Source organism: Nelumbo lutea, chromosome 5 (genome assembly GCF_056320005.1).
Source record: "Nelumbo lutea isolate HS-2025 chromosome 5, American lotus-T2T, whole genome shotgun sequence".
NCBI lineage: Eukaryota > Viridiplantae > Streptophyta > Magnoliopsida > Proteales > Nelumbonaceae > Nelumbo > Nelumbo lutea.
In genome coordinates this window covers 17,183,348-17,205,179 of record NC_142688.1, presented here as the reverse complement: position 1 = coordinate 17,205,179, position 21,832 = coordinate 17,183,348, and the positions used below count along the sequence as shown (strand labels likewise).

The 21,832-nt window shown below is 36.5% G+C and overlaps 2 protein-coding genes across 4 annotated transcripts in view; both read left to right on the top strand.

Moving 5' to 3' along the window:
• Nucleotides 1-14,589: 14,589 nt before the first annotated feature.
• On the top strand, nt 14,590-18,651 carry BCA5 (beta carbonic anhydrase 5). 3 transcript variants are annotated; one of them, XM_088943909.1, is made up of 10 exons: nt 14,590-14,891; nt 15,012-15,136; nt 15,229-15,296; nt 15,927-16,088; nt 16,173-16,221; nt 16,421-16,534; nt 16,691-16,741; nt 17,007-17,089; nt 17,205-17,310; nt 18,187-18,651. In XM_088943909.1, the coding sequence occupies exons 1-10, from the start codon at nt 14,828-14,830 to the stop codon at nt 18,388-18,390; spliced, it is 1,026 nt and encodes a 341-aa protein (XP_088800035.1). In that variant the 5' UTR covers nt 14,590-14,827; the 3' UTR covers nt 18,391-18,651. The 3 variants fall into 3 exon arrangements, with proteins under 3 accessions (XP_088800035.1, XP_088800034.1, XP_088800036.1); XM_088943908.1 differs by having other exon boundaries at nt 15,223-15,296; XM_088943910.1 differs by lacking the exon at nt 14,590-14,891 and having other exon boundaries at nt 14,898-15,136.
• A 2,994-nt stretch (nt 18,652-21,645) lies between these two features.
• Nucleotides 21,646-21,832, top strand: part of LOC148850648 (AP-4 complex subunit mu) — a 36,791-nt gene continuing 36,604 nt past the window's right edge. Inside the window, exon 1 of the mRNA XM_088946102.1 lies at nt 21,646-21,823. Coding sequence (XP_088802228.1) covers nt 21,766-21,823 — 58 coding nt within the window. The 5' untranslated portion in view covers nt 21,646-21,765. The remainder of the gene's footprint in view (nt 21,824-21,832) is intronic.

Sequence of the window (21,832 nt, the reverse complement as noted above, 5' to 3'; positions counted from 1 at the left end):
TGTCGGAATTTTATCAGGTGGACGAATGACGTGGCAGATTCAGTCCGTACATCTGATAAAGGACCTCAGCATCAATTCATCTGTAGTATACTTTGTCCACACCAACCCTATTGAAAACAACCGTTCTTTAATCAAAATTTGAATTCAAGTTATTATTAAATTTGATATTTTATGTTTATAAGAATTATTAAAATTATGTAAGTTTAAAAGTAATTATTTTTCGAAAAATATGAATAGGTTCAACGCAGATTTCTGAATTTCACTGAACTATAAGTATTTAAAATGTCAAAAACCTTAATTTTATTCAACAATGAGCATCAATTCTGAATTGACACTTATCCCAACTATACTTTGGGTTTAGAAATTCTGACCCTGGATTGAATCATTATTATATTTTACTTTTATTTTAAGCACAATAAATCGGATTTGGAATAAATCCAAATCATTCTAATAAGGCATCCTGTATTTTGGATTGGATTCAAACCCAACATTTTGGTAATCAGGATATAGCTGGATCCAATCTAAAATCACACTGATGATAGCCCTAGAGATGGGGGGCTTACAATTTGGATATTTAGAAGATTGGAGGAGCTTGATCACCATTGCATGGATCGGAAGTTAAGGAAATCTACACAGTTTTCCTTTGCCTACATTTTTTTTCAAACCAAACAGTCTAAAGAAATGAATAATAAGCATGTTCAGATAAACTCGGATGGGCTCCCCACAGGTGCCTCACAGCCATCGCCTCCATGAATTTTGAACATTTTCTATACTTATCATGGGGAGATATTTCCGATTCATCCCTATCTCCAGTCTCTGATGATCAAATGGCTTTAGGACCATTGATTTATGTATCGAGCTTTCAAAGACTAATTGAATTGAATTTTCTTCATAAGCAATATGTAGCTGAGTGACGTGCATATAGAGGGGGGAATAAGGGGATCAATATTATGAGGTCTTAGACTTATTGTCACATTGATTTCGAATGCTTCATTTTACTGTAATTCGATGACTCTTATAATCTTTTCTATTTTTATTCAATTGAGTATTCCGTCCATCATCGCCACTTCTAATTAGTACTACTCTTAAGTACTTATTCTCACTTATCAAAATTAGTACTTGTTCTCATTCCTCGGTAAAACTTTTTCGTTCCCGAGAAATTAACTCTGAGTGGACGAAGAAGAAATTCCTTTTAACCCACAGTAAAAAAAATGAGCTTTCAACCCCTCCCGCCCGCCAGTCCTCCGCTACTACTAGTACTAGTAGCGAGCGACTCCTCTCGTTCCCGAGGAGCAAACAAGAAGAAACGCCTATTGTTTTCGGGTTTTCAGTGAGCTCTGGTTCTTTTCTTCTCCTTCGTCTCAATAACAAGAAGCTTTTCGGATTTTGTAAGAGGAGATTTCGGTGAGTATTGGGATTTCGGATTTTCTGGATCGTTTCGCGTTCCTGGCGACCAAAATCAACAAAGGTCGGATATCTTTCTTGCACTGAAGTATTAATTAATACAATGCAAAGCATCTCCATTTGTTTCTCAGTGAGACATAGGTTGATACGGTTCTTATTTGCTTCCATAAAAGGGAAGATTCTTTTACTTTCTCTCTCTTTCAAAATTTGAGAGAAACATTTACTACTTGTAGCTGGATGTTTAGTTAATTGAGGTTTTGAACTCAGAAGTCAGAAATATTATATATCTCTCTCTTGATTTTCTTTTGCTATCTTGTTTCTATATATATATATATATATATATATTTCTTTTTTCTTCACCAGGAAAGAGGTAGCTAGCTGAGCTTACGTACCTCCGATTCTTTATACACTTTAACCTTTTTTTTTCGTTTCTGGAACTGGTTTTTAGTTCTTTTTTGACTTCTAGGTTTGATTTTTTAGAATAAAAAATCCTTTATTTTTTTGTTGTTTCTAGATAAAGTGGGAAGAAGAAGATGCTGCCTTTTCCAAGTTACTACGGGTTCGGGAATTGTTCGAGCAGGGATGGTTTTCCGAGCTCGATGGAGATGATGGAGGGTGGAGGCTCGAGGTCATCAATGGCGGAGGCTAAAGTGATCGCTGCATGTAAGAGCCACAGTGAAGCAGAGAGGAGACGGAGGCAACGGATCAACGGCCACCTTGCCACCCTTCGGACTCTCCTTCCGAACACAACCAAAGTAAGTCTTGTAGAGAATTGAATTGAATTTGTGATTGTTGAATTCGATTACGAGGGTATTTACGTAATTTGGTGCGGCTGGCAGACGGACAAGGCATCGCTACTGGCCGAGGTGGTCCAGCATGTGAAGGAGCTAAAGAAGCTGGCTGCCGGTGTGGCATCGCATGATGGGGATGGATGCAACAGCAATAGCAACAGAAGCAGAGAGTGGGCGTTCCCGGGTGAGACGGACGAGTTGACGTTAGGTTACTGCGACGCGGAATCGAAGATGATAAAGGCGTCTTTGTGCTGCGATGACCGGCCAGACCTGCTGTCGGACCTGACGAAAGCGCTGAGGTCAGCCCGGGGGAGGATAACGAAGGCGGAGATGGCGACGGTGGGGGGCCGGACGAAAAGTGTGTTGGTGATACAAAGGCGTAACGAAGGATGCAGTACTGGCGGAGATGAGGATTTGGAGATGCTGCGAAGGGCATTGAAGGCTGTTCTCGATAAGCCCATTTTGCCTGCGTCCGGCCGGATGCTGCCGGGAAATAAGCGGCCTCGTCTTTTCTCGCCGGCACATCGTCATTAGTCTTCTTTTACTTTATTTTATGCATACATGTAGAAATTGAGTTGTTGAGAATTATCAAATGGTTTTCTTCTTTCTTTTACTAAGAAAGCCTTAGAACTAGAATTTATTTTTCTTTGATGGTGATTGGTTCATGGGTATAGTTTTCCCTTTTTTTTTTTTCTTCTGAGCATAGATAGGTACAGGTTTGGTTTGGGCCAAATGTGAGTATTTTGTAAGCATCAATGCGCCACATGGTTTGATATTTCAGTTTTAGGCTTACGTGTGTAACAGCACATTCGAGGGAATGGACCAGATGGCTTGTTTCATATATTTCTTCCCTCTGTCTTTCTTTACCTTTAATTGCCTTCATCTCCAAATAAATTAAAGATAAGTTCAATTTGATCTCATCTCTGCAACTTCATGGCTAATCAACTTCATCTAACTTCATGGTTTGTTCTTCAAGTTTTTTTTTTTCAAAAACTTAACTAAAACTTGGAAAGAACATATTTAGAAAGTAAAGTTTCCCTTCTAAGGCAGGGAATTGGAAAATTCATATTGATTTTTTTATCATCAACTGTATAAAACCAGATGAGGATTTATACTTGAAGAATTAGAATCGCAATGGTCCAATGATGGTCCATGTTATTTGGTTGTAGGGAATTGGAATCTGATTCCCATTTTTGATAGAAATAGCAATGTCTTACTTGAGGGAATAGCTATTCCGCCCCATGAACTGTTGGACCATTCTAACAAAGCCTCTCTCCCTCCTGAACTCTGCAAACTCCGGTAGGACAAGTCATCGCCAGTCATTGTGAAAAATGAAAATAATCTCATTTCGATTCTGATTTGAATTATTGACTGGACCAGACAAGTGAAGAAATAGAATTGAATAGTGGAACTCGGATAGGTTGGATCGGACTTATGGTCAATCCAGGCCCAAGCATTTTTTATAGTCTGAGTCGGCCAGCCCAAGCCCAAATTAGGTAAATCGTATTACAATTAGGGCGGGGTTCCGTTTGCTGGAGTTTCTTGGGCTTGGGCTTGAGTGGATGAGTAGGTTTTGAAGGTTTAACAATACATAATAGTTTGTGTTTTGTTTGTGGAGCATAGAACGGTAAGGGTATCAGTATTTTTAACACTGGTCATTTAATAAACAATGCTGACCAATAAAGAAATCTTCAGTATGACAAATTGGTTCGGTCCCCAAAATGGCCCTACACAGTACATTTTCTTCTCGATATTCCCTTATTAATGGGACAAATTAAAGCCCTAAAACCCTTACCACGTGGCCAAAATATACCCCTCTTTTTAAATAAGTTTAAATACTAGATTAGAATATTAAATCTTTTTAACGGGCAATATTACTTGTGGAAGATATCAATAAAGGTGGGTCATAGGCTAATGTGGATTGAAACTTGAAAGATTGCATAGGTAACTTATCCCAAGGATGCCCCACTTGGTCGATGGCTCAAAACAGCCATATCGTCCTAAGGATGCCCCGTTTGGTTCGCTGGAATAGGGGTTTGGAATCGGAATCGGATGGGTTATTCCGATTCCAATTGTTTGGTCGGGTAGAAACGGAATTACATTCCCTGATTCTCATTTCTCCCATTTGAAAGAATAGTCATTCCCTTCTCTCTTTTTTAGGAATGAAATCTTATTCTTGCTGATTCTAATTATCATTCCCTTTTTTGCCTGAACCAAATAAACTATGGGAATAGATCATTCCGATTTGGACTTTGAAAGATTTCAGGATCTGTTTGATTTAGAGTTAGAATCAGAATTGGAATTGGAATTGAAATCGAAATGGTCCATTCCCATAGTCTGTTTGGTTCAGACAGGAATGTGAATAGAAATGGGAGTGAGCAGGAATGAGATTTTATTCCCATGGGAGGGACAAGGAATGGCTATTCACTCAAATGGAAGAACGCCAATCTAACAGAAATAAAAATGAAATTCCGATTCTGTCCAACCAAACAGTTAAAATTAAAATAGCCCATTCTAATTCCGATTCCAGAAACCCCTATTCCATGAATCAAACGGGGCTTCAATTCTGATTCCAATTCCAACTGTAAACCAAACAGATCATAATCAAATTATTCCTTACTAATTTTTCAATTTTTCATGTCCATTAGCCAAAGTGCCCGTATATTGTACGCTGACTTCCTTGTGATCAATTTGGGCCGCTATGTCATCAGTTTTACAAAAGTGTATATATGTTTAAGGCCCATGGTATTGTCCGTCCTCTTTTATTCCTAATTAATTCCATACTGATACACTCCTTTCGCGTACCATGGTGTATCAATATTTTAAACCCCATCCAGTGTTGGTATGAATATCTTATGTTCACTTGAAGGCCTCGTTCATTTGCAGGTAAATATGAATGGGAAATTTGGTCAATGGATAACTTTTTTTCCATTAACCAATTTTTTTATGTTCTTTTTGCATTAAACAATGAGCCCACATTAGACTTATCATTACTTTCCTGGGTAAAATTTACCCATCTTCCAAGTGGATAAGTAACTTTCCCACTTGGGAGAAATTTTTACAAAACATGATGAGACCATTTTGCCCATTTTAAGAGTTACTTTGATGGATAGAAATGTCATTTTGTTATTTACCTGGAAATCCTAAAAATCAAAAGAAAATGGGTAAATGCAGTTATCCAAGTAAATGTTACCTACCCAGGTAAACTGCACTATTACAAATGAGCGGGGCCGAAGTGTAACCATTGCATTCATGATGTGCAATATCAAAGTTATTTTTAATTTATTTTATTAATAATATGTAAGGCAATTTTTATGACACTAGAAGAGTATGATACCTGAAACCAAGGTTCAAAGTATTGGAAACGCTATGCATATTGAAAAGGCAAATTTAAGAAACATATCGGGATACGCCTTGGATACGCATGGATACGAACGAAAAATTAAGATATGCATGGAAACACATGGAAATGCTATAAATACTCTAATAAATCATAAATAAACATCAATATCACTAAATATAAGACATAAATGAGCTATTTATGCATACAAATAATATATTTTAGTGGATTTTATGAAAAAACATATTATAATCAATAAACGGGAAGTTGGGAATAGAAGCATGCTATCTAATTATGGACATAATAGATCAAGTAATTATTTTGCATGTTTTATTCTAAGTTTCTAATAACTAAATAATTATTTATTTTTATTCAAATAATTATTTTGCATGTTTTATTCTAAAAATTAAATAAAAATTAAGAAAAGTAAATATGTAACAAAAAATTGAATGGGTTTATGGACGTAATAGTTGAAATAATTATTTTGCATATTTTATTCTAAAAATATATAATGCTTTAAAACACAGAGGCATTCCACTACCTAGAGGCGTGAAGCATAGTTCAGAATGCAAGAGGTGTAAGATTCCTTAAGAGGAGGAATGAGGGAGGAGAAATGAGGGATTTTTATTTTTTTTCTTTATCTTTAATAAAAAACTTTTATATTAAAAAAAATAAAAATGCATAATAGTTGTTAAAAGGGGACGAAGCCCCCAACCAAAGGGGTAGGGGGCAAACCACTTTCTTTCCCCTTATCTTTTCTAACATTGGTTGAAAATGTAAAAGAAATTTGAAAATACATATCTAGTTTCACTCCTTTTTTCACAACTTCGAAAAACTTATTGAATCTTACAAATTTATAGATGTTTTGGCCAATTTTTACAAGATTTGAGTCTTTAAAAAGGTTAAAAAGCTTTTTGAATGGTTTGGGAAAGAAAGAGAGCTTCTGAAATGGGTTTAAAAACCCTCTTTCGAAGGGAGTTTTATTTGTGTTTCCACCACAATAAAATCATATTGTATCGGCCAATATAGTGTCGAAACGCACCAATACTCAACGATATAGGTACGGTACGGGCACGATACAGCCTCAATACGACGAATAAATATGGCACATTCAATTTGATACCATGTATCGTGCCAAAAATTTGTTGGAACGATATGTATTGGCCAATACAAGCCGATACGTGATGAAATTTTGAACCTTGCCTGAAATACTTTAACCAACAAACCTGCGTGAATTTTCAGGAATACTAGTTGATTGGTTACCAATTAGATAATACTAGTTGGTTGATTGAGCTTTTTTGGTATAATTCCTTTTCAGTGTCAAGGTGTAACTATATATATAATAATTTTTAGCATAACTTATTAATGATATTAAATATTTAAATATAATCCATGTCTTATTTAAAATTGATTTATAATATTTAATTTGAATCTGAATATTGATGAAAGAATTTTCTCTGTTTGAAGGTCACTGATGAAAGAAATTTCGATCTAGTACATCTGATTTTTTTACATCCAGTCTTATCCAAACAAGTATTACAATAGTTGCACATTAAGGGGATGCTTGGAAACATGGTCGTTTTTCAAAAAAATGGGGCCACATTGGATCCGCATAGGTGTTTCCAAAAATGCCCAGGTATCTCATTATTTGGTTTAGCTGATTATTAAAAATTGGGCATGCCTCAAAAATTGGGATCCCATCGATGCATAATTTGGCATTTTCATGCATCAGTGAACCGTTTCCCCCAACTGTTGACTGATGTGTATCCTATGTGGTGCTTACCTGTCAGCACATATATGAAAAACAGTGATAAAAATCACCTTCTCAAACAGCATAATGCTGCTCACTGCTTACATGGCAGAAGCGTTTTTTTGTGAAAAATGGGTCTTGGAAACATGGACGTTTTTTCTTGAAAATCAGTCCCAAAAAGCGCCTAAATGTGGTTTAGGACAGTGTGGTTTACACTGCTTTGTTCAAAGGTGTCAATATGCCGATTTTGGGTTGAATGGTTGGACCCATCCAAATCAAAATCAATTTGGATGAATTAGACTGACCAATAAGACATATTGAATTGGACCCGATCCATCCATAATGGATTTATATTGGATTTGGTTGGATTAAACCAATATCCAGTCCATTGATATAAGATAAGAATACATGTGTTGATGGAGCAGGTATGGATTAGAACCAATCTAAATTAAAGCCAATTTGAACAGATTTGATGGTCCAAAATGGTCCCAAGTATTCATTGGATTGGATTGGGCATGCCACATCTGTAATGGACTAATGTTGGACCAGATTGAGTTGAACTTAAGGTTCAAAGTATCGATACGTATCGACCTGTACCAGCCAATGCATATCATGCTTGTGGCTTCCCGATACACTCCTACAGGGGTTGTATTGGATCAGCCAGTGGTTCAGAGGGTAGCCGGGTCTTAAACCGACCCCTCTGAACTGGTTTCATAAAAAAAGTAGAACATATAAAAAAAACACCGATACAGGCCGATACGCCCGCCATATCGGCCCATATCACTATTTAAAACCTTGGTTGAATTAAATCCTGTCAAATTGGCACCCCTAACTCCATTGACATCCCTAGTGGTTATCAATAAACTATTAAATAAGATCGCTTATACTGTTTCTCTCTTATTTTCTATCAGACCAAACATGCAAACACAGCCTTAATGTTTTCTTTAATATCCAATCGTTTCCAAGCTTTCTTTAGGGTAGATGAGGATGCTGTTTTCTGTTTATCCAAATTCAATTTCACCAGGCACTGGAGAAAGCTTAGATCCGGGCTTGGGTTCTATTGTTGGCTTATGAATTTTGCGGACCAGCCCAAACATGGCCGATGTAAAACACTAAAGGGGGTGTTTGACAGTTTGACTAGTAGCATGGAGATTAGGCATGGCTCTAGATCAATTTGTCTACGTTTCAGACCGCTAAGTGCCAACTTTAGCAAATAAATAAACAGTGCAGTTAGGTAGGGCTGTGAATGAGCATGTGGTAGTTCAATCTCACTTTTCACGCTTTGTAAACCCAAGCCCAACTTGGGGTTTGAATGGATTTGATAGCAGGAAGAAGAAAGCACAACCAAGCGCCGGTGTGGTTAGAGATGTCAATGCACTGGTTTTAGATTGGACTCCGTCCAAACTAAAATTAATTTGGACGAATTGGACAGACCAATAAGACATAATGAATTGGATCAGTCCAGACTTAATAGATTAAAACAGTGTTTTCAAAACCAGACCAGACCAAATGGTTAGGCTGAAAATCTGGAAACAGTTACCTGACTGATGCCATTTCACCCCAAAACTTATCTATTGGCAAAAAATCGTAGATTTGATCAGCAAAACACTGACCTAGGTGGTCAAATCATTGAACCTTCGACTCGAGCAACAGTTTTTGAACTTCTTTTGTTTTTCTTTTTTAATTTGTTGTCAGAGTGGGCTGTCTGTTCAGACTGGACGACCTGGGAACCGGACCCTAGAACAGCTCCCTATCTGGCTCGGTTTTAAAAAGCTTGATCCAAATATTTAACTTATTGGATTGAACCTGGTCTGTACATAATGAATTTATATTGGATTGGGTTGGATTGAGACAATATCTGGTCAATTGATAGAAAATACGAAAGGTGTCAAGGTGTCAATAAAACACGCTTGAGTTAAAACCAATCTAAACTAAAACAAATTTAAACATATTAGATGGTCCAGATATTGAAATGGATCGGTCCAAAATGGTCTAAAATATTCATTGGATTGGATTAGATTTGGTCCATTTGTAATGGACTCACATTGGATTAGATCGGATTGGACCAAATCCGGTCCAATTGACACCGCTGGGTGCGACCACTTTTGGGCTTGTCATGGGTCTGAGATAAAATAAAAAGTGTTTTTTCTTATTGCCTTATTGAACATTTGATATAAGCACAAGTGAGAAACATATTCTTTTTACTTTTTTTTTTATCACAGAAAAAGCATTATGTTCAATAAAAAATTTTTAATTTCCTAATTTGTTAAATCTTACTTTGCAAAAGATGTACTAAAACCCAAAGCCACTTTTGGCCAAAAATCATTGATTTAGTCAATGAATCACTGATCTAGGCGATCAAGCCATTGAATCGTTCAACCTACAACAGTTTTGGCCATTTTTTGTGTTTTATTTTTTATTTTTTTGTTTGAGTGGGCCATTATTTGGACCTAATGGTTGAAACATTCAACCCAAGAACAAGGTTCGAAATATCGATACGCCCGATACGCTAGTAGTAGACCTGTTCATGGGCTGGGTGGCTCGACCCCTAGACGGGCTTGAACAGGCTTTTTGGCCCACGGGCTTAACCTCGGGCCAAAAAGCCCGGCCCGCATAAAATTCGAGCCGGGCTCGGGCTTTGCCAAAATAGCCCGGCCTGACCTATAGTTAAACCTAAATAAACCCAACCCGACCTATAGTTAAACCTAAGTAAAAACCCTATGTGATGTCCATTTAAATAATTTTTTTGATTTGAGAATGTTGTTGATTCACTTGTAGGACCATTGTTCATTTAAATAGGGGAAAAAACATCTAAATTAAAATAGAAAATGTCCATTTGAATAGGGAAAATTTTGAATTTCTTTTATTAGGTCAGGCTTCAGGCTCGGGCTTTTTATCAGGGCCGGGCTCGAGCTCAGGCCTAACATTTTTCTGTTATTAAAGAGTCAAAGCCCGGCCCAGCCCGGCCCATGAACAAGTCTAGCTGGTAGGGACGTATCGAGCATTTTGGTACTTGTTTTTATTTTTCTTTTCAAAACTGGTTTAGGGGAGCCGGTCTAGGACTCCTCCATCCCCTGAACCAGTCAGACCCCCGATACACCCACAGTAGGGGCATATCAGAAGGGTCCTGGAACAAGACATATGTATGGGTAGATACGTAATGATACTTTGAACATTGCACAAGAATTCGACCTAAAACGGTTCCATGTCTGATTCGATTTTAAAGACCTTGCTGAAACCTACAAAAAAAAAAAAAGTAAATTTTGATGCTATTAGATGTTCAAGTGGTCTTTGTTTGGATGAATTATTATATATTGTTGGGTCGGCTCGTTAGAATGTAAACAAGATTAATTGAAATTACTTCTTTTAATGTCGGAATGCCGGGTAGCTCACAAGCTAGCTGTTAAAGGAATGTTTGGATTGAAGGTGACTCAAAGCTTGTCTTATTCTCGGCAGTCTGCTCGGAAAAGACACCACCCCATGTAGATGTTCTATATTTATTCAAATGTGCGAAAGGATCAGCTAGGAGAAACAGTTTTACATCGGGTATTCTGATACATAGAGCGAAGGCAATTAAGCAGCTGACTAACCGACTAACGAAGGTCATTCCAGTCATCTTGACAGGGAGGCAGACTTCCCCTTGGATTGCAGTATATTTATGTAATGGACTTGTATGGTAGGACTGTCTTGTTTTTTCTTTTTGAGTGTATCAAAAAGAAGAAAAAATCCAATGGATTTTTATTCAAATACAGGGCGTTTGGTATTGCTTTCGTAAGTCTTTTTATTTGATAAACGGTAACAGGTCATTGCCATGTGGGTATTTGTCTTATCATGCTATTTCGTATTCCTATTTATTATATAAAATTTGTCTTAATTTGCGTGTTAGTCAATCATTGGAGAAATTTCATTTTAACGTTTTCCTCAATACAAAGGTATTTATTTATTGTTCTACTTATATAACACCTCTTTATCAATAAATACCAAAGAAACATTTATCAACCACTTTTTCTCGGTTTTGAAGATAAATCAAATAAAAATATTTATTTTATAAATAGAAACATTTCCAAACATATACTAAATCTCCCTTTCATTATTTTTCTTGATGGAGGTAATAGTTTAAAATTTAAAAATGGGCCATTTACTAAATCACCCCTATAGTTTCATGAATTTATTAACGAGAAATTTCCTTATTAGTACCTTGTACTTTGGGCCTAGTGTCATTTTGATTCTTGAATTTTAAAATGTGACAATTCAGTACCCAAACTTTCAAAACATGATAGTCCGGTACCTACTGTTAACTAGTTATTAACTAACCGGCAAGTGACATTTTAAAAAAATATAAATACCCTTCGAGTGTCATCTAATTTTCTTTATCAACCATCCAAACATTAACAAAAAAATTAATAGTCTCAAATCCTTGCCTCCTCTATTCAAGAAAGTTGAGGTCATCAGAATGCCCACTCAAACGTGACCCCAACCTTCTTGAATGGAAAAGGCAAAGATGTGGGACTATTAATTTTTTGGTCAATGTTTAGATAATTGATAAAGAAAATTAAATAATACTTGAAGGGCATCTATAGTTTGTGTTTTACTAAAACATCCCCTATAGTTTGTAATCAATTTACTTAATCGACCTTCCATTAGATGAAAGTGAAAAATAACAATTTTTACCTTAACATCCATTCAATAAATATAATCTTAAGAAGCTAAAAACAATATGTCATTTTTGCCCCTAATAAAACATGAATAACCATTCTGTTTTCTCTATTTTTTTTTCAATTTTATTTTCTATACAAAAAAGTGTTAGCGTACTTTTGGAATAAGCAACCATGGATCATTGGATCCATAGCCTTTGACATTTTCCACTTAGTTTAGGTGATCATGTTACTATATTAAGATGGAAAAACAAATAGTTCTTAATGAAAGGTAAGTTAAGTAAATAGGTTGCAAACTATAAGGGGTGTTTTAATAAAACACAAGCTATAGGCTAAATTTGTGAGACTATAAGGGTGTTCTAGTAAATGACCATTTTAAAATCCAACTTTTGCAGGAGCTTTATTGGAATGAATATTTATATTTATTGTAAATATAATTACATTAGTTATATGAAAATTTATATTTACATAATTTATATTTATATGAAAGTATAGATGTTTACATTTTTAGGGGTAATTCGACAAATGCTCATTCGAACAACTTTTGCTGTGGGCAAAATTGGGATTTCAAATAATTTAAAGCATTACATGGTCATTTTCCGTCAGAAAAAAAAAAGTAATAAAAGGGAGGTCTAATGCTCATTCCAATAAATTTTGTCATGAACAAAGGTGGGATTTCGAAAAATTTAAAACATTACATCATTTTCTGTGATAAAAAATAATGGTAGTGAGGTCTTTTGCATGTGTCTTTAAAAAGTGAAGGGAAGTTTCTCACCATTGCTGAGATGTCTCCTAAAGTCTTTGATAATTGCAATAATCTTCCTTGAATTTTATGACATAATTGTAAGTAGACTTCCTCTATTCAAATCCTCTAATAAGATGCATGAAAATGTGTGAAACCCCCATACAGTTACTATTGAGCAATGTTTTCAAAATCAGACTGAAAAAACTGAAACCCTAAAAAGCCACTTTTGGCCAAAAATTGTTGATTCGGTCAATGAACCACTAATTTGGGCGATCAAACCATCAAACCATTCGACCCGGGAACAGTTTTGGCTCTCTTTTGTGTTTTTACATTTTTTATTTATTTTTTTTTGTTTGAGTGGGTTGTCTATTTAGACATAATGGTTGGATCGTTCGATTTGGGAACTGAAGCCCGTAACGGTTCCTTGTCTGGTCCGATTTTAAAACTTTTGCTATTGAGGCTGATTTCTAAAGGAAAAAAAAAAAACAATGCACACTTTATGAAGAACAAAAAAAGAGAGTTGAAAGTTGTAGTTTGACCTTTGAGCAATTGATTTGAAGGGAAAATTTGAAAAATAAACCAATTTTGTAAATGAGATTGGAGAGGCTTAGGGAAGTGATTGATACGAAAAAAAATTGGAAAAATAAACAATTTTGGTCAAAAGTAACTGCATGAGTATTTTGGACATTTTCATGCATATTGTTAGAGGATTCTAACTAAGGGGTCTACATACGATTGTTTTAAAAAGTTTAGAGGAGGTGATTGCAATTACCAAACTTTAGGGAGATTTCAGCAAGACAGAAAACTTCAGCCATTTATATCTTATTTTTTTAGGGTTTCCCTTCTTTATTTACATTGACGCTTGCACAACCTTCAAATGTCTCTTTATCTTGAAGAGCAATCCGAATACTCCTACACTATACATTTCATACATGGTGGTTTTTAGTCTAATGGTGAGTTCTATGTGAACAAAGCTTGTACTTGTAGGAGATTTGGGTTATACTGTCATACTCTGTATTAGGAGTGAGAATGGGTCAGTTTGGTTCAATTCAGTGGCAAAATTTGAAACCTATCCTTTACGGGTCAGTTCTAGGTTTTTGGAACCTTAACCTACTTAATGAAGGTCTTTTTTAGGGTCATTTCTGGTATTGTCAATTCCAAGTTCTACTCGTGGAACATGTTTTTTCTTTACTATCGCCCTTCAAAATAAAAAAAATAAGTAAAACATGATTTTCAATAATAATAATTTATAATTTAAAACTTATATTATATTTATTGATTACATTGAGTAATTTAATATATAAATTATCATAATAAATTAATATAATTCAAAATTTATCATTTTATATTATTTATTATATACATTTAAATATTAATATAAAACAACTAATCAAATCACTTAAATAACTTAATGATAAGGTAAGACTATAATTATTATAACCATGAACGCTTAGGTTTAAATCTTCAACATCCTTAAAGATATTCCGGGACTTATTTAAAGGCAAGTTTAATTCGAAAGTCAATTTCTTAGGTTTGGTTCAAAGGGTAAACTCTGGAATCGACAACTTAGGTAGCAGTCGATTCATTGTCGATTCCAAGAATTTATCACTGGATCCTACTCTATAACATATTCGGTAGGATTAATTCAATACCGGTCCGAAGTCGGTTTCATTAAATTAAATTTCGAGTAGAACCTACTCATTTACTCACTGTAGAACGAATATCTCCCTATGTCGGGAGTAATCCGGATCTCCCACTCACAAACTCTTCCCACTCTACAGATCCGAGTTGGGGTAGGTGTAGGGATCAGATCCGGATTTAGCTTGTAGTGGGCTGTGGGCAGGCATCATTGTCAAGTTGTGTAATATCCTCTTTAATTGTCGAGTCGAATACAAGGTGGAGGCGTGGAGGACTCTGAATCCGAAGCGACCTGTCGACTGTCGAGAAAGCCGCATCATGTAGGGGACCCATCTCTTTGTGCTTATCAGAAAAGGAGTGGTCCACCTGCATCCACGTGGTAACCCTTGTTAGTGAAAAGACTTGAGAATAAATGGGTTTAAGGATCCTCCGGCTCCGGAGAGTACGAATCGGTGTTCACAATATATCTCCTGGCAAGTTGGCCCAGTTTTAACTTTAAACCAGATGCGACGGCCATTAAACTACGTTTATTTGCTTCGGTTTCTCCGTCTTTCTTGGAGACAAAATGGTGACCCAACTTCCACCCATCTGTTCTATCATTTACATGCATCCATTCATTCATGTATCCATGTCTGAAAAACCCTAACCACTTTCTGCTTTCCCAACTCGCATTCCCTCTTCCTCGTAGGATCCGCAATGGCAGCTCTTCGACCCTCACCTGCTCCTCAGCCTCAAGACTGCTCCGCTGCAACCTTTCTTCGACCCAGGAATTCTTTCCTGGGTCTTTCTAGAACTTCACTGGGGGTTACCAGAGTAAGTTTTTCTTCACTTCCCCTTTTTACTTCCTTACTTCTCTCTAGTTTTTTTCCCTGAGTTGTCTTCATTGATACCATTCCCAGCTGCAGATCTATGGTTCCCGAGAGAAGTTAGGGAAATTTGAGGAGGCCCATCTGAGATCCTTGGGTTCAAACAAGTAAGTTTATCTCTTCACCCTATTTTTCTGGAACAGTTTCAAATTGATGGTCGTTTTGCTTTTCCTCGTCTTTAACTTTTGCCAACTTAGCTGGGATATTGTTCATCGGTTGAGAATTCTACGGGATTTGCATGATATCTCGGATTATTATTTATGAATTTGAATTTGTGCTGTGATTTTAGAGAATGGGTCTGGAAAAAAATAGTTAGTTTCTATTTGAACTTTCGAACTATGGTTGGTCTGATTGCCTAAAATGGCAATTAATTAGTTAGCAATCTACTGAGAACCGGTATTAATTGTTTGCTCCAACATCGTTCTTTACATAATGGTTGTGACTGGGTATGCATGCAAATATCCGTGCTTATCTAATTGGCTCTCAGCACAAATCCGTTTAATCCATAATTGTCTGAGTTTCTAATGTTATTGTTTGATGATCTATTTATAGGAAATCTGTACTTTTAGAATTACAGATTCAATGCAACCTTCGGCACTGACCCAAAAAGATAAGAATGTATTCGTTCTTGTTTGAATCACTTGTGCTCTGTTATTCTATTCCTTGGATTCGTTAAGTATAATCTATTAATCATTCTAATTTGTGCTATTTCCATCTTTTGGCTTCTTCATTTGCAGGAGTGATCCAACTTTGAGAGTAGAGACTTCCAGGGATTCTGCGGGATTGACCCAAGAAATTACAAACAACAACAAACTAGGTGTAAATAAAATTGAGCAGGGGTTAGATCTGTTTGGGGAGATGAAAAATAGGTTTTTGAGTTTTAAAAGGCACAAATACCTGTAAGTAACGGTAGTCTCCAAACTAAAGTATTATAGCCTGAAGTTGGCCAATGTTTAAACTAACTTAGCCTGCATTTCAAACAGGGAGAACTCAGAACATTTTGAGAAGCTTTCAAAAGCTCAAGCACCAAAGGTGATAGAACAAACTAGGCTTATATTTTGGTCTTTGTTCTTTTATCCAGTTTAAAATCTGGCTTCAACATTGTTGGATTGCCTCTTTTTCCCATTTCATGTTATTATTTTCTAAGCCAATTTAGAATGGGATGCTCAGCTTCTGCATTTTTTATCAATAAACTTGGGTCTCGTTCAATAACTAACTAGTTGAAAAACAGTTCATGGTGATTGCCTGTGCAGACTCTAGGGTATGCCCTTCTACCATCCTGGGATTTCAACCTGGAGATGCCTTTATGATACGGAATGTGGCAAATCTGGTACCTCCTGTTGAGGTATTATGGTGTCTTTCTTCTGCCTTTGTTATTCTAATGGTGAAAACCTTGATGCTATAAGCTGGGAAGATATGGATGAAATAACCTTGTCCATTTTACTGATAAAAAAAACCTTGTTCATTTTGTAAATCTTAAATTTGAATCTTTCTTTTGCAGAGACCCTCAGAAACTAATGCTGCCCTTGAATTTGCCGTAAATACTCTTGAAGTAAGTTTCCTTGTGGTTATGTGTATATTATATATGTATATAGTTACTCTACTTGACGATCAGTTATGGACAAAATTATGCTTCTTGAGGTTCTGAGTTGTTGATTTTCTTCCTATATATTTATCAGCACCTCTTCAGTCTGTGGTTTTTGAAAAATTGTAGGTAGTGGGTACATGCTATTCACAAACACTACAAGATTAAGTGTGCATCTTTTTCTTTCATTTTTTTTTGTCACCAGATGATTAAAAATTAGTGTTTCCTACAGGTCGAAAATATATTTGTCATTGGCCACAGCTGTTGTGGAGGTATTCAAGCCCTTATGAGTATGCCAGATGAAATAGACAGAAGGTAAAGCCAGATAATTCCTTTTTTGTTAACATGAATGGCATGTCTTATCGTTTTTCCTTTGTGGAGCAGTGGAATTTATTATGGTTTCTTACACCAATTTATCTGTTTATTTCAGTAGCTTTATTAGAAACTGGGTTGTGGTTGGGAAGAAGGCGAGGTTACGCACAAAAGCTGTTGCTGCCAACCTCAGCTTCGATCAGCAATGCAGACACTGTGAGAAGGTGTTCTTTTCTTTCTTGCCTCTTATCACATATTTTGATCACCAATCAGTTACCTTGTTTTTGCTAATATTTTATTGCAGATTTGCATCCAAATCAATTTGAAACTTAGGCTCAGTTTGGAAAGAGTACAAATACAAATATGTATAGTACAAATACATACAAAATAATACAAAATACAGGGTTTTGCACTCTACATATTTGTATTTGTAGTCCTTCCTTTGGGAAGAGTACAAATACAAATATGTACAGTGCAAAACCTTGTATTTGTACTGTACATATTTGTATTTACACTCTTCCCCAACTTTGGGAAGAGTACAAATACAAACATGTACAGTGGAAAACTTTGTATATCGTATTTCTAAACCTTGTATTTGTACTGTACATATTTATATTTGCACGTTTCCCAAACTGAGCTTTATTGAATTTTTGATTGGTGGATTGAAATGGCCATCATCATCATCATTACCCAAGCCCTTATCCCAACTATATGGGGTTGGCTACATAACCCTGTTCTTCCATTCCATTCTGTTTAATGCCATATCCATTGTTAAATTATGAGTGCTTAAATCATTTGTTACTATTTCCACCCGTGTCGTTTTTGGTCTACTCCTAGCCCTTCTAGCCCCTTCAACTTGCAATGAAAAAAATGCATGCACAAATACACTATAATTGGTCACAAGTGTAAAAAACAATGGTAGAATTGTAAAGACAATGAAAAAAATGCTTGTGGATACACTATAATTGGTAATGAGTGTAATATGTGAATACATTAAGTTAATCGTCTTTATTGTTGGTAATAAGTGTAATATGTGAATGCATTAAGTTAATCGTCTTTGTTGTCTGCTGCTCGGATGAGTTATTTTCTGCATGTTACAGGAATCAATCAACCAATCAATACTGAACTTGCTAACTTACCCCTGGATTGAAGAAAGAGTGAATAAAGGAGTACTCTCTATTCATGGTGGTTACTATGACTTCACCAAGTGTACATTTGAGAAATGGACACTCGATTACAAAAGAAGTAATGTAGATAAGGAAGGTAGAAGAGTCTCCATCAAAGACCAAGCATTTTGGTGTTGATAATGCATTTTCATCCATAGCTTCAACAACATCTACTTGGTTTCATTATCCAGAATTAGGTACAATACAATGGTTGCGACCCAGTGCTACCCTGTTGAATTAAGATTTGCATTTGGAATTGTAAGACAAAACCTAAAGTTAAATTAAGGGACTTATCTTGTAAATTTTCTTACCTAGTGCTTGTACTTCTATTACTTTGTATTTGTGTGGTCTGTGGAGTGGTGTAATAAAAGCATCTATCTGACTCATTAGTTTGAACAACTTTCTACAAAGTTACTTTGGAATGTGCATCAAGGGAACAAATAAACCCAAGCACCTACTGGGATTTAAAAGGAAACTCAATACTTGATGGAAACTCTTGCATGTAGACAATTTAAACGTCCTAACATCCGGAGCCCCTAGTTGCGTGCATTTACATTGGGCTGTTTGCACAATGCACCAATCCACCATATTGAATTTAAGCCTAGCCTCCCAGTATATAGAATTAGCTCGGTTTGGTTTGTTGTAGTGAAGTAATTCATCAGGGCGGTGTTTGATTTGGTACCCTGATGTTGCATTCTCATTTAAGCTTCCGGAGATGCCACATTTGTGGTGCCTGAACTGATTCTTCATTCACAATTAAACAAAAAAATCCTTTTAACATCACCATTTGAGGCAAAAAGAAGAAATCACTTATTTTTGGATAGCTAAAAAGAAGAAACCACTGTGCCTTAGATTTTTTGCACGGGGGTGATGGAGAATCATCAAATCTCTTCGGGAGATGATACAGGATGCAGCGTTGGATGAAGCTAATGTGGCACCTGAAACGCCCAGTTAGTAGGTAGCAGGTAACCCTACCAAGCATGTGTTTCTGCATTAAACGTTACGGCAACAACTAAGGCATTGGGTTCACGCTTCAGGTTGAAAATTGAAATACATCGGTACCAAACACTATGTACCTTACATGCTCAACGAGGGGCTACTAATGACTTGGACTTAAGTTTTGTTTGGTACCATTGGTGTTTCAAGCCCTAGCATTTTGGTCCAAGATACCATTTCATCTTGAAACATGCATACCATCATTTATACTTGAGATTTGTTTTGTGGGTAGGGGTGCAACTTGGGTGGGCCCGACCCGAGCCTGGACTGATTAAGTCTGCAATTTTACACAGACCGAGTCTGAGCCCAAAATTTCGTTTCTCTTTTCGTTTCTTTCTTTTTTTTTTTCAACTCGGATCCAGGCTTAGGCCTTAAAAGAAAGCCTAAACTTTGAGGTTATAGGGTTAGAAATCATACCAATTTGCAATAATACCCTGTAGGGGCTATCATGATCCAATAGGTTGAAATAGCAAAGCCCAAACCAGACTTGGGTTGATGAATCAAAACCCTAATCTGACCCTACACTGACCCATTAGCATCCCTATACAAAAATGAAAGAATACTTTTTTTCTTGGAAAGTCTTGAACTAAGACATTGAATAACTGTAGATGAATTATAGAATGTTCAACTGCTTATTAAAACGTTGAACCTTTAATGGTTTCCTTTGAGAATATTTTCATTAGTATTGCAACAACAAGAGTTGAATTGAGCTGTCAAAGCATGGTATCAGATATATGAACAAGGTTTTTCAAGTTTGTATCTCTAACAAATCTGTTCTTAATACTGGACCCTAACCATGACACACCACATAAGCATCATACATGCAGGCCCCAAATGTTCGAATTAGGAGACCAACCCAAAGGCCCACTCCCAATACATTGAAAATAACGTGGGTTTGCAGCCCTAAATTGGAGTTCACCTCTGCGCCCCACAATGCCCCACACCACATTCCCACCTTGTATCGTGAACATCTTCCGATAACAAGAATGGGAGATGATGAGACATCATCGGGAGATGTTCCCAATACAAGGTGGGGGATGTGGTGTGGGGTGCAGATGTCAACTCCCTAAATTGGTGAAATGTATACAAATCAAGCTTGAATTTACATTGCTTGTCACTTTGCTAAAACCATGGCCTTAATTAAATTGATCCAGTTTCGTTCTTTTACTCTGTACAATAAAGATGACCCGTGCTTTATTTATTTTTTGTTTTTTTAGAAACTGTAGGTTCATAAATATTACATTTTTCCTCGAATAATTTTTTGAGCTATTTTTTGTAAGTGTTATTTTTCTCTCATGTTGATAAATTAGTTTATGATGGAGGGAGAAAGTTGGCCAAATTGTTATGAGACTAAATTGCCTAGAGGTATAAAGTGAGCTGTGCCATGCTGACATGATATGATTTTGTGGGCTTCTCGTGATTTAGTGGGCCATGCTTGCTTGGCCCAAAACCCTTCAACGGTCCGGCCCGGCCCGTGGCACAAGCCCAGGCAGGCTTACGCCAGGCTGCGGGCTGGGCTATGATAGGCATTTTTTAAAAAAGTTGAAAAAATGAAAATTTTAAAATAAAATAACAAAATAGACAAAAATTGAAAGAATCTTAAAATTTTATTTTTACATGAACGTCGATGTATACAAATTTTTATATATGAAATAATAAAATGAAATTAAAATAGTTACAATATAATTATAATAAAATAGTATAATAAAATTGATATAATTGAATATATATATATATAGACACACACATAGCCATCAAGCCATGCCATGTCAGGCTGCAGGCCCATGCCAACAAGGCCCACTTGTTCATGCCATGGTAGGCATGGCAGTGGCACAACCCATTTTACAGCTCTAAAATTACCTCTGTCAATACACAAAATTTAAGGCTATGTTTGATTTTAAGGAAAACGTAGGGAAAGGTAGGGAAACCTTTACAAATCTTGTATAGGTTTCCCTACCTTTTCATTCCTTTCCCTACATTTTCCTTCAAACCAAACATAGCCTAAAGCTCTAAATTTTCTGACCAAATAAGACGGGTCATTTACCCGGATAAATATATTTCAGACCAAACAGGGATCTAATTCGTAAGTCACTAAAAGTTGCCCTACTTCCCTAGTATGTTGTGCTGGATGCTGTCAATTCAGACATCACTGGACGACCCATGTGAAAGTTGGGCCTGTAAATTAAGACCAAGCCCAGGTTAGGAGCTAATTCTCATCTTTCACTGCAAGCCTGGATCTAAAAGCAGGCCAGGTCAAAGCCCATGGGCCTTAGCTGGTCTGGCTCATCTGCGATCATTCTAAAATGGTTCGAACACGAGGGATGTATTTGGCCCAAAAATTTTGCCACGTGGAAGACTGCCAGAATTTGGACTTCAGTGAGTAAACCAACTAGCAGACTTTCGCTTTCCAAGGAACCAAACACAGCCCAATGTAAAATCATAAAATGAACTCAGGAGTGCGAAGATGATCAGACCGGGATCTGAGATCAGTTTGCCATTGCACACCGGGATTTAGCCATGATTTCGCAGTTCTTTGTGCTATCACAGAGGGGCGATAACATCGTTTTCCGTGATTGTAAGTTCT